The following is a 13,539-nucleotide window of genomic DNA, read 5'->3' on the forward strand; positions in this document are numbered from 1 at the left end:
AGAACATGGCACTTGCTCAGCAGCACTGGGACATGCTGAGGCACAAGAGCTAGAGCACAGCTCAATTCCTTACAGACTGGAAATCCATGAATCTCCAAAGGGAAAGGAACAGAACAGCCTGTGATATAAACTGTGTGAATCTATCTCTGTACATCTTGCCTGGCTCTGTGTGTAAACCACTTCAAATGCCATATTGCAGTTCAGATTCTCAGCTCAGCTCTCTCCTTGGATGTACTACACAAACAGCATTTCAAGCACTGCCTTGATAGAGGACTTCCCAAGAAGATGTAGAAAAGACTATCAACTCCATCAATCATCATTTCCTACCTGTGACTCTGCAAAGTGAGGGGCAGACACCCCTGGGAGGGATTTGCTGCTCTCCTGACCTTTTCCTCCTACACAAGGAAGGTGAGTGGGGAAGGCTCACATAGCTCTGGGGACAGAGCAGGGAGTATTTCTGGCATGCCCAGAAGATCACTAGCAGGGCATGAGAGCCATCTTCGAGGAGTGTGAAGGGTTCAGGGCATTTGTCATGCTCAGCTGTCTGAGGAAGGCTCAGGAATGGAGAAGGCAGGGGAGGGCTCGTGATGGAAGAGGCTGCTCCGAATTATTTATGTGCTGCTACTCCCCCATGGCTCTGAAAGCTGTTCCAGGCATTAGCACAAAGTGAAAAGGGACTGTGAAGTATGGAAGGTACAAGATGAGGCAATATTTTGTATTTCCTCCTGGGCCACAGGATTTCAGTGACAGAAACTGGAATAACATACTGCAGCAGGTTATATATTACCCTTCGGAGGCAGAGCCACATTTAGAGCTGGTCCCAAGTGAAGTCCCACCAAATTCATCCTGCTCTACACAACACACACATCCCATGGGAACCTCGCAGTGTAATCCCAATATTTCTCTTTTTCATGGGGAAAGGCAAGCTGAGAGCAGGAGCTTCCTCTGCACAAGACTTTCAGGAAACTCATGTCCTTCCTTCAGGAGAGCTGAGGAGCTGCTCTGCACCTCGGCTGGGAGAGGAGGTGGAAGAAAGAGAGGAGTCAGAATTCCCAGGCTCCACATTCCTCCCAGCTAGGCTGGGAGGCAGGGGAGGAGCACAGTGAAGAGCAAAGGCACTCAGAGGCAAACCTCCAGGAAAGCTGCTGTCATTGCCCCAAGCAGAAAAAAAAAAGGCACTTGGAGGAGAATTTCTATCTTATCTCTCAGGAGTTTGAAGTTTTCCCAATCAGAGCCAATTCTGGTCCTGAAATCCGGATTTTCTTGGTGAAACAAATGTGATTTTCCAGCCCACTCTCTATGGCAAATCTTTCTTACTCATGGATATTTTTCTCCCTGTCATGGCTCAGTATTTGCAACCTCAGCCACTTCTATCCACCTTCATTTTATGGTTTTTCATCTCTCCTTCTCCTAATCCTCATCCCCCTCCTGCTCCTTCCATAGGCTTGTTCCTTTTGTCATGCAGTAAACCCAAATTCTCTCCTTTCCCCCTTCTCCTCCCCCAAAGCAGCCTCTGCTCTTCAAGGGCATCTTCTTCTCAGCTTCCTAATGCACATGATCAAACTTTTTGTCCATTTCCCTACCATTACCCTCACTTTTCCCCCAGTTCCTTCCCAGCAGAACTTGGCTGCAGAACAAACACCAGTGCTCCTGCTCTGCCATCCTGCTGTCCTCACCAGGAGGAACCATTACCCTTGAGATGCAGAAATCCTGCCAAAGAACAAATGAGAACACCTGGATTGGGATGAAAAACTCCCTGAACCTGCATCAAGCCAAGTCCTTTCCTTCTGCATCCCAGGGCATGTGTGTGGGCAAGAGCTGGAGCATTCCCAGAGGTGTCCAACTTGCCTGAGAAAAGTGAAGGTTCCACAATGCAGTTTTCTTCTTTGAAATAATGAGGATTTAGCCAAATCATTTATTTCCAGCTGATCCCCATGCCACATTTCACAGAGGCATGAAAGCAATGCTTTATTCAATCTGAGGTAACACTTCTAAAGGACATTGAGGTGATTTGTTTAGCACAAGAATTGCCTATTTCAGTTTTATTCCCTCCCTGAGATGCAATCTCCACTTGGTCAATAAATGCCATAAAAAGGCAGATATTTATCATTAAAGTGGCTTGTGCTCTAATGGGAACAGCAGCCTGTTCCAGCTCTGGTAACACTTGCCCAGGAGAGCAGTGGGTAGGATCATTCCAGAGGGGACAGTGCAATCCTGTGCCTATCAGGATGGAGCAGGTCACAGATTCCACATCAGCAGACACAAAGGCAATCAGAGCATTAGATCTTTGCCTCCCCTAATTAATTGTTGTTTTTTTTTTCATAAGGCTATTGGAGAAGGAGGAATTACTCAGACCCTGACTAGTTCCACTACAGAATTAAAACCCTGGGCAGAGGCTCCTGCTGTTCCATCAGGTGTGTATCCAAACCCTCATTTCCCAACACTCATCAGCCTCACTGCTCTCCTGAATGAGATCATAAGGATCCTATAACTCCACGCCAGGGATTTATCTTCCAGTGATGCCAAAAGAGAAACAAATCCATATATCACAGAGGTACCAATGATTGGATATTTTTAATTCCAATTCTTTAAGGACACACTTATATTTGGTGCCTCCACTGCCTGTGTAGTCAAGAGAGAAATGGATGTTTCCAAAGGGCAACTCAGATCTCATCACTCTTCTTTACTGCTCAGGGAACAGAGCCAGCTCGGGACTTCTGCTGTGGCTGAGGTGGAAGAGCCTTGCTAAAGGGATGGAGATTGCACTCACAGTGTTTGGATAACCTAAAAACAGGCTGTGCCTTGAGGCTTTCTAACATCTAAGCCAGGCAGCTAACGAGTTTTACCCAACAACAAGGCAGAAGTCCTGTCAGCACCTTAAGGACATCACCCATCCACTCCTCTAAACCACATTGCCTCTCCCAGGCCATTAAAATAGCCCCAGCAGCAGTGACCACTCAGAGGAACAGATGGAATTGGCTTTGCCATTCTCAGAAGCACCAGCAATCCCTAAATGCAACCCAAGCTACCCTGGAGGACCAAGCCCAGTGTATCTCTGAGCAGATCAGTTACAATTAAGAGTCAATCCTATTACCCTGACAGACTGCAGCACATACCCTGAGTAGCTACAACTTTAGACAGCAATTTGTCATGGCTATTTCCTTCTGAGATGCCAAAGCATTTGTGATTTGACAACAGGAAGGCAAATCAGAGATTTCATAAGGTTGTTATTTAACAGAACTTCACTGCACACCTAAAGGACAGAAGTAGGAGCATTTGAGGAAAGTAGGAAGGAAAATGGAAACCACTTGAAGTGCTTGGACATAAATGACTGCATTTCATGAGTGCTTTATACATTTACTTTTGCTGTATTTGACCAGCAAACAGGCTCTCAAGTGAATGAATAAAGGTTGTTCCCTTCAGCAAGTAGAATCATTGAACATAACCCAAGACAAAGTGACAGCTCTGCACTCCATGCCCACACACCTCCATCCCCCTCCTGCCAGCACCAAACCCCCAGCAGGCAGAGCAGCACCCACAGGAGGGACCTGCAGGACCAGTAATTGACTGGGAAAACTCCCTAAACCTCTAACTGTCCTCTATACCCTCAAACTCCATCTCCCTGGAGTTTGTGACCCTCCAAGGAGCCAAGACATGCTAAACATCATGTTGACATGTCTGGAGTTCTTTGGCTGCACTTCAAACCCAGATTTATACAGCAATTTGTCACCAGTTTGTGACAGAAGTGCTGCAGGAGGGTTCTGCCCCTTGGGTTGTGGCACAGGGAGATCAGTGAGCACAGTCTGCAAATGCTGCTCCTTCAGCTAAATAAAGTCATCAGGGAGGACAGCACAACACCTTATCCCATCAGCTTCCCAACAGTGACTCATTCCAATGAATATTTGAACAGGGACTCTGGAAACAGTTGGGTTCTGTTAGCTGCCACAAGGAATAGACATCATAGAGCACCAGCTTGGGGCACTGGTGGGTGATGTGCATCACCCAGTGCCAGCAGCTGGTGCAAAGCTTCCCTGAGAAACCCTGAGTGCTGTTTATTGTCACAGCCAAGGTCATCTCTGCCCACCACACTCATCACCTTCACTTTTTTCACCTTCTTTCTCATCTTTGGGCTCCTTTTCAACCTTGGGTTATGCTGGAAAGCAAGTGCTCCTTGCAATGAATGTTCCAAGCCCATTCAGTAGGGCATTAGTGGATCAGGAGAAAACAGATGCTTCATTAGCATCAGAATGTAAGGCAAAAAGGAAATAAAGTAGGATTTTCTCCTTGGCACCAGGAATTTGAACTCCATTTGAGACACTCAGTCTCCTCTCCCTTCTCAGACACAGCCAGTTGTACAACTCCCTCGTAGCAGTGATTTCACTCGCTCCTGTTATCCAGCACTAATTTGTGCTAATGGAATTCCCAACAGACAGCATAAAAATTAACTTCTATTGCAAAAATGCAGATTCAGGATCAGAGCAGAGAGCTGAACAGACCTACAGGAGCCTAGGAAAATGCTGTGTGAATCACCGAGGGATGACAGAGCAGCTCTTGGCTTTTAAGAGTGTCAGCTCCCATCAGCCACAAGGACTGAATTAGAGCAGAGTATTACAGCACACCACGCTGAGGATGTCACAGAAAGCATCAGGAGATGACTCAGATCACCAAAAATCCACATCAAAAGATTCAGATCTTTTGAGAAACACGAGTCAGCATAGAAAACAAATATCAGGGCTCTAGGAAAAGCTGCTGCCTTTCCAATTTTCAGTGGGTAAAGGGGTTTAAGAGTCTTTGCTACAGATAAGAAAACCTACAGAAAAGGATTTCTGGAGGAGGCACTTAATTGTATGTCATTAATTTGTAAAGAAACCAATGGATTTGGAGAGGATAATATTTAATACGAGATTATAAAGCAATGCAAAACAGTGATTCATATGATTGCAGTGGAGTAAAACTTAGAACCACAGAATCACCTGAGCTGGAAGGGACACACAAGGATCATCAGTCCAACTCCTGCACAGACACCCCAGCAATGCACCCTGTGCTGAGAGCATTGGCCAAACACTCCTGAGCTCTGTCCCCTTGGGGCTGTGACACTGCCCTGGGAGCTGTTCAGTGCCCAAACACCTCTGGGGGAACAACCTTGTCCTGATATCCAACCTAAACCTGTTCTAGTGCCCAAACACCTCTGGGGAAAGAACCTTTTCCTCCTAACATCCAACCTAACCCTCCCTGACACAGCTTCACTTGTCAGTTACAATGTGACTCATACAGGTATGTACCTCTGTGTACACCTGTGGGTTCAGGAGCAAATATAAAACTGGGAAAACAAGGTCAAGAAATTCGAGTTGATATCAAAGGATAGCAAAGAAATCCTGTTCAGTAGCACTGCTGGGATAAAAAGCTGCTTGGGAGGGCAAGACAGATTGAAAATAGAATCATAGAAGGGTTTGAGTTGAAAGGGATCTTGGAGACATCTAGTTCTAACCCCTGCCATGGGAAGCATGGGAAAGGTCTCTTTGCCCTGGTAATAAATGGGGTTTGGTGTTTCTCATGTCTCTGCTGTGAGTGCATAGATGTTGCTCCTGCAGGTCTCATCACCCTGACATCAGGGACAGCTACAGGATCATGGGCACTGAGGAATTAGAGGAATGAATATTGCACAGAAGTCTCCAGTGAGAGCAGGAGAAAAGAAGATAAAGAGACTGTTGTAAGTGCTGTGCTTCATGTGCTTAAGTGGCTTAGAGTTGCCTGTGCTGTTTGGCCTGTCAGGGTGATGAGGCTCTGAACAAACACACCACAACTAAAAGTCTTTGGAGAAACTTCAGTACATGGAGTCACATCAGCACACGGGGACAAGAGCTCTAATCCGCTGTTAGCACTCAGAGAAGGGAAGCTTTTCCAGAACCTTTCCTCTCCAGTCCTGCCAAAGGGCTGAGAGCATCATCTAACCTTTGGAGGTTTAAGATATCCATCATGGACACATTGCTCTGGACACACATCACCTCTAGATTGTGCAGACACAGAACTGTGCTCACAGTGAGCCTCGCTGAGCAGGAATCCTGATTTCTGGGGCCAAGCTGGACTAGGGAGCTGTGGGAAGGGAGAGGAGGGAAGGGAGGAGGAGGCAGAAGGAATACAGGGAGGGAAGGATGCTCACACACTGTGGAGTGAGTGAGCACCAAAGCCTCCACAAGCACCAGAGCCAGTGAGCTCTGCTGTGCAAATGTGCCATTGGGGGAGAAAGGAACATTAATAAATGCTCACCAGCTCTCCAGTTTCTCTGTTAGGAGGCATTCAAGTGGTCTTTTGCTAACCACTTCAATATATATATTTCTCACAGATAGCAATTAACCTTCTGCTACAGATTAATCTCTTAGAAAAAAAAATCAAAGATGAATTAAATCTTTGAAATTCAAGTATTCAGTAGTTTCATTAATAATCTGAAATTGTCCTTTAGGTTTGCCATAATTAGACCATTCCCCTAATTTATTAATCCCACAGACTGCAGAACATGTTTCAAATCTTCCTCTCCTGCCACAATGACATATTCAAACACGCTTGAAGTGCTCATAATAAAAGTCACTTTGTGAAGAATTATTAACTCAGAGGATCAAGCAAAAGTCTTTATGTGCTAAAACATATTTGAAAACTAAGCAGGGGTAGCACTTTCTTACTCATCCTCAGAGTTCCTAAGATCTTGACTGATCAGAAAAAAAGTTTGGATAAAACATTTAGGGTAAATTAGTTCACTACAGACTCGAGGCCAAAGAAAACAGATGTGCTGGTACCTATGGGCTAAACCTTCCTCTCTGCCAGAAGAAGCTGGTTAGGAGCTACAAAACAACTGTCTGGGAACTGACCATGACTTCTGACTGCTGGAGGGTCTCAAATTTGGGATGAATTCCCTCCACCCTGGGACTGCTCCTGCTCCTGGCAGATTCACCTACTCCTAAGGGGCCACGTAGGGAGAACCAGCAGAAGGATCTCTACTCCAACACTTCTCCCTGCTCGAGGCAAGATCATCTTACACTTCCCAGGGGTTTTCAATCCCCAGGGAATTTGCTGGCAGGGATTAAATCCCTCAGGACTTCACCTGAGTTTTAGCTGTGTGACACAAGGAGTTCAGTACATCCCTAAGCAGCAGCACCAACAGTGCTGGGGATCAGATTATTCCTGTTCCAGTGTCTCTGGAGGCTTATGCACCATCCCTGTTAGTGTCTTAATCTCCTAGGTATGACCTATATCACCCTACATGCAAAGCTGCTTTGGGCAGGGTATTGGCTTGGGTTTATGCTTCAGTTTCTATCAAGGATGTTGAATCACATGTTGCCTAAGAGCTCCTGTAATAAATTCAGTTCTCCAGAAGGTCTATGAAATAGGACAGGAATTCTTCACTGGAGTTTGTCCTTGACACAGAGAACACATGTTGGGGATGATGTTGCCACAGTGGATATTTGCAAATAAAGTCCATTTTAAATTCTAATCAACACTGGAATTTGTCACTTCCTGCTGTATTAAATCCAACCCCATTTCCCTTAATACCACATAAATATGCATTCCAAGGAACAGACACATTTATGCAAATAGGGTTCCTTCTGCAGCATCAACACAAGGAAACAACTCCAGATCCCCTCTCCAAAGCCCCTTTCTTTCCCTCACTCCTTGGATCATGCTGCCAAGAGGATCCAGCAGCTCACTGTGACATTTTGGGAACAAGCTGATGCTCCTCTCTCAGGCAGCAGAGAGGAGGATGTGGGACCACAGCCTTGGAGCAGCCACAGGGATGGAAATCTCTCCAGAGCAGCATCTGCCCCATCTCCTGTCCTGTCCTGTCCCCAGTGACCTGGCTGGGGACCCAGTGACTCACTTAGGTGGGAATTACCTTGTGCTGCTCTTATTTAAGGCAGTTCTCCATCCTCTGGGAACATCTCTCACTGGCAAGGGATGTTGTCCAACCCAGTTTGCCCTTCTTGGAGCACCACTAAATGGAACCAGATGCATCACACCAAAGGTCTGATGTGCCTCACACCACATCATTGAGCTTGTTGCCTCCATATCCCACACCAGAAACCTTTGAGCCTTCAAGGGAAAGTTTCTGCATTGTCTCAACAGAAATGCTAAAGCAAAGCAACATAGATCAGGCAGCGACCTGGAAGCTCAACTGCAAGTGTGACACAAGCCAATGTCTGGCAACAAGCAGCTGGAGCAGAATTCCAAGCTGTGGAGAGAGAAAAGCTCAGTGTTTTACAAATCTGTCTTCTACCCATGCCAACACAAGGTTGTGCCATCCAGTGCAACAGCAGGAGCTTCCTAAAGCTCAAGGGTTTCTGCTTTCCCCAGACATGACTGCAAACCACTAAAGCTCCAAACTCCCTGAAACTCCATAAGCACTTCAGGAATGAGAGTATCCAGGAACCACTGCAGAGGCATTGCAAAAAGCAACCTGAGAATCAAATTGAAGTTCTAGAGAAATAATATGACATTTGGCACAAAACAACATTGATTACTCCCCCAGCAGGTTCTGGAGGAGCATGGGCATTGCCTACCTGCCTCTCTGGAAATTTGCATGAAGGACTCGACTCCTTTTTCTCCATAATTCCCTTCAGATGCCAAAGTGGATACATAATTCCATCCCAAAGCTTTCACAATGTCCACCATTGCTTGTGCTTGGAAGGAATCTGGAGGAACCACACGGGAGAAGAAATCATAGCGCCTGTCATCGCTCAACTCTGGTGCAGTTGAGGCATAACTGATTTGTGGGATCTGTAGAAAAAAATAATTTCTGATAAATACACATGTTCACATACTCATGGCACTTCTTGCAGAGGCAGCTGGAGCAGCTTAGCTTCAGCTGAGCTTTGTCTCTGCTCTATCCAGCTCTAGTTCTCCATCATGTTCCTGTACAATTCCAAGCCCAAGAAATAATCTTCTCATTGACTCCAAGTTATACACAAGAAATAGTTAATCTTTTGAAAACAACTGTACATGTGCACATCCATAATTTCTTCCTTTAAGGCAAATCTTAACCAGGCACAGCACACAAATCCTTTTGACCACTATGTTCTTTTCTGCTGTGCTGGTTTTACCAGCACTGGGTGATTTGGGATGTCCTGAGGTTAAATCTACACCTGCCATCAGTGGTTGAAATCCAGGAGGACCCTTCTACATTCAGCCTTTGGAGGCTGAAGGGTCCAGACTTAAGCAAAATATGTTTATTTTATAGTCTTTCTCAGGAAGAACCATCATGAAGTTTGCTGAGCATGGACATCTCTCCCACAGACAACAACCTGGTCATGATTCAGCTCTGCCCCAGCAAACCAGGCACCACTTTTCCTTCTCTCTACACAGCGTGGAGGAGGCTGATGGTGACTTCTGCAACAGAGAGACCAGAACACTGGTCAGGGCAATTTTCTTCTTGATACAAAGGTCCCTGAGAAGTTACCACCCTGACAGTGTGTTAATCCCCAGCACAGAGGTGGCTCATTAAGCTGCAAGATGAGCTGCTTTAGGTCCTCAATGCAAGACAGAAGTTGGCTACAAAGCCAATCCCCAGCACAGAGGTGGCTCATCAAGCTGCAAGCTGAGCTGCTTTAGGTCCTTAATGCAAGACAGAAGTTGGCTACAAAGCCTTGCCAGACTTGGTTTATTGCTGGGGCTCGTGGACAGCATGTTGCCAGCAAGACCTTCCCATGCTCCAGCCCTGGCACGTGAAAGAAGCTAACACTGAGACTTCCAGGAGGAGCTCAGCCTGGTGCTGCCCATGGGGGTGGATTTACTCACTCAGCATTTCCCCCAGGGCCCAGCAGAGCTTGGGGACAGCTCCCAGAGACAAACAGAGTGATTACACCAACTTCTCAATCATAATTTATCGACTGCTATATGAATAAAAGGAATTTATTAACTTCTAATCTCCCTGAGAGATGCTTTCCAGCTCACCCCAGCTGCTGTGTTTGCACACATAGCCCTGGGCTCTCTGACCATCACAAAATGAGCTGAATTCCCACTTTGTCCATGCCTACAAGTGCTGTTGTGATAAAGGACTGAGGGCATTGAGGTGGAACACTCAGCCTGTTTGCCCACTATTAATTAGCCAAGAAACCAGTGCCCTAGCACATTGCCACCCCCAGAGCTGCACTGACACAGCCAAGGGATGGGCTTTTTGGGTTTTTTCAATTAGAAATGAAAGAAAGGCTGAAATAGCAATTTTAACTGTGGCAACTCTATGTCTTCCAACGTGCCAACAACTGCTTTTCCCACTAAAAATCAAAAGGAGCATGTTATGCACTTTTACAAGCACCAAAGCTGCTATAGAACTTGCTGCCTTGCTTAGATTCCTTAGGAGACTTCTTGGATTTTAAGTCTTTCTCCTCTGTTCATAAAATATTAACTACTTCTGGCTGTTTCAATCACTGGAGCATAAAAAGCTTATATTGGGGGGTTTTAGCAACATTTCTGACAGGACATTTAAAAGCTACATAAAATTATATGTACGAGGAGAACAATTTCCATGTGGTTTGAACATGGGGAGAACAGTGTTTTAGTGGATATAACATACACTGCAGCCACCAGAATTCCTCCTTGCTATGGCACACCAAGTTGCAGATACCTACAAAAGACCTTTTTTCCCTTCCTGCACAGCTTCCCATGCCCATTCCCAGAGGTCCAAACTGAGCATTATTTAAATCAGCTAAAATCTAACAATTCAGCACTTCTTCTCTTCCTTTCTTTCATGTTTACACCCAGTTAGATGTGGACAAACCTTCCCCAGACTGAGCTGGAGCCTTTCTCTCATATTCCACACTATATAATCCTCCACATCACTGTTTTGTCTTTCTTGGGGATGACTAGCTGGAGCCTTTCTCTAATATTCCACACTATATAATCCTCCACTCCACTGTTTTGTCTTTCTTGGGGATGACTTCAGTTGGAAAAACATAACATCATGTTCATTCCAGTCAAACCTCCATGGCCAGAAACCTTCTCCTCCCTCAGGTCTCTTCACAGAGCTTACACCCACAAACCCACCATGCAGCAGACAACACACAGCTGCAGTGCATGCTGCACCCTAACCCTAACCCTAATTTAATTTTAAAGGGTTTTGTCAGGGTGAACTGGGACAATCTGTTGTTGTTCTCAAATGCACTTCAGCATTGGCAGGAGCTGCAGGAGCATGTCTGGGAGCTCACCTGGTGACAGCTCTCCATGCTCTCCTTCAGCTCCTGCCAATGCTGAAGTGCATTTGAGAACAACAACAGATTGTCCCAGTTCACCCAGACAAAATCTCAAGCTGGCCAATGTCACAGTTCTGTTCCTAAAGATGACTCAGAAGGTCTCACCATGCAAAGAGGATGAGAAGGCACCAAGAGAGAGCAACAGAATTTTACATGAGGTTGGTTTTGGTGCATTTCAATCAACCAGATGAATATTTTCTGTCTCATCACTGACTTATTTTTCTTGCCTTTTGGGAAAACCTGCTCTTTGTCACCAACATCTCACATTCAAACCTGCAGCTGAAAGCAGCAACATTTCCCTTCCTTCCCTTCCCTGTTTTCTGTTCTGAAACAGGTTTGAAACATCAAAAAGCTCTCAGGAAACACAGTCTCCTTTCCAAACAGTTCCAACACCTTGGCAGAAGAGTTGTAATCCCTAAAGCACAGGGGACCACAACCTCCCTGAGTGAGCAGAGCCTGTGCTCCTCCTTGGTGTCCTCACTGCTCTCAGCCTTTGCCTCCATCTCCAGAGCAAGACAGGGTTGAGCTGGAGCTTCCTGCAGGACACTCAGTTGTTGCAGATGAGGGAGAAGATCACTGATGTGGGAAGCAGATTTTCCTCAAGTCTCTGTGTTTACAGGGCCATGGCAAACACCACACTCAGGAGCTGTGCATATCTCTTGCCTGGTTGATGTGCTGATTACTGTGAGAGTGAGTGATTAATGCTGGGAACATTGCATTAGTCAGTGATTAATTAATGTTAATTTATTTTTAACACTGAACATTATTCTTCATTTATTTCATTTTCTTCTGCTAATGAAGAGCTGCCTCTGGATCCCACTTGTTGTTTTGCTTTGAAAGAAGGTTTTGTTTGAGAGCAGCTGCCCCAGGAGCCACAGCAGAAACACACCAAGGACCATTGTGACTCCTAAGTCACATCAAACATCTTTCCAACAACAGGTTTGGAAATGCAGATTTCAGAGTCAAACCCAAATGAAATACAGACTTGTTTCCATTTTTAATTTCAGTGGTGTTTTGTGCTGTTTCTTCATCCCATATCCTGCTCCTCTCCCTTTTCAACAGATCCTTCTTTTCAAGCCAAACAAGTCATGGTGAGCTCCTTGCTAACAGCCAGGTGTCTCAGATGGAAACACACAAGAAACTCAGTGCCAGAAGACAAACCAAATCTCCCTAAAGCTGCAATAGCTGCCAGAAGTCCTGGGCTTACTGCCCACACCCCTCTGCCCATCACTGCCTGCAAAGTCACTTCCACAGCCAAGAACCTCACCAATAAAAATCCTTATTGCTACTGTGCTGCTTCAAAAGTGTCACTGAGCTCAGCTCCATCACCTCAGTAACTTCCCTGAAGGTTAATAAAATGGTGCACCTGAATCCAAGTCACCAAGTGACAGGAGTCAGAGAACTCCAGACAATTTCCCCCAGGGCCACGTGCAATTAAGATAATGCAGGAGTGCCCCATGGAGATATTAATGAGCTCCCACCAGGGCAATATTAACTTCACAGTTTGTTGCATTTTTACTTTCCATTTCCTATTAAGTTTTATTGATCTGATTTCCTGGCAATAGAAAAATTCCACCCTGCACTGATAGGGTGGAACCCATCCCATGCAGCAGTGTCAGGCCACACATCCTGACAACAGCCAACAAAAATGAGCTGCCTGAAGACTTTGCACTTGGCTGCAAAACTCTTTGGTGTGAGCTGATGGATGACTAACAGCCTCAGATCTGTTTAGGGCTCAGGTTTTATTCATGCAGGAATTTCTCATGGCAGCATTTAATCACCAGTTAGTACAGACACTCTTTGTTCACCATCTACACCTCAAATTGCAGAACAAACAGCTTCAGCAGCCTGTGAGCAATAGGGAACTGTGGCATTATCCTGAGCTCGAGATATTTGAAGTTTCTGAGAGTTTTTCTCAGGACAAAACTCCTCTATGCTCTCTACATTGTAGGGAACTGTGGCATTGTCTTGAGCTCGAGGTATTTGAAGTTTCTGAGAGTTTTTCTCTGGACAAAACTCCTCTATGCTCTCTACATTTTCACTTTGCCTTCTGAACAGGAAGAAAACCTGGTGGAATGTTCTAGATATCTAGTGGAATGTAGCTCCTGTCCATGGCAAGAGGTAGAACTAGATGAGCATTAAGGTCCCTCTCAACTCAAACCATACAAAATAGCATCAGAGCATGGCTAAAACCTTGCAAAGATAAGAGGACTGAATCTCCCTACTGATTCCCACTAGGCTGAAACTCGAGTTATCCCTGTTTCCCCAGGAGTCAACATCCCTGTGATGGTGCCACGGCCTTGAG

General features: G+C 45.6%; 1 protein-coding gene across 1 annotated transcript in view; it reads right to left on the minus strand.

The window, feature by feature from the left end:
* LOC103807320 (metabotropic glutamate receptor 7-like) overlaps positions 1 to 8,768 on the minus strand; it is a 42,015-nt gene extending 33,247 nt beyond the window's left edge. The window contains exon 1 of the mRNA XM_009080048.1: positions 8,550 to 8,768. Within this exon, the coding sequence (XP_009078296.1) occupies positions 8,550 to 8,661 (112 nt within the window). The 5' untranslated portion in view covers positions 8,662 to 8,768. The remainder of the gene's footprint in view (positions 1 to 8,549) is intronic.
* Positions 8,769 to 13,539: the final 4,771 nt, after the last annotated feature.

Source organism: Acanthisitta chloris, unplaced genomic scaffold (assembly GCF_000695815.1).
Source record: "Acanthisitta chloris isolate BGI_N310 unplaced genomic scaffold, ASM69581v1 scaffold2448, whole genome shotgun sequence".
Classification (NCBI taxonomy): Eukaryota; Metazoa; Chordata; class Aves; order Passeriformes; family Acanthisittidae; genus Acanthisitta; species Acanthisitta chloris.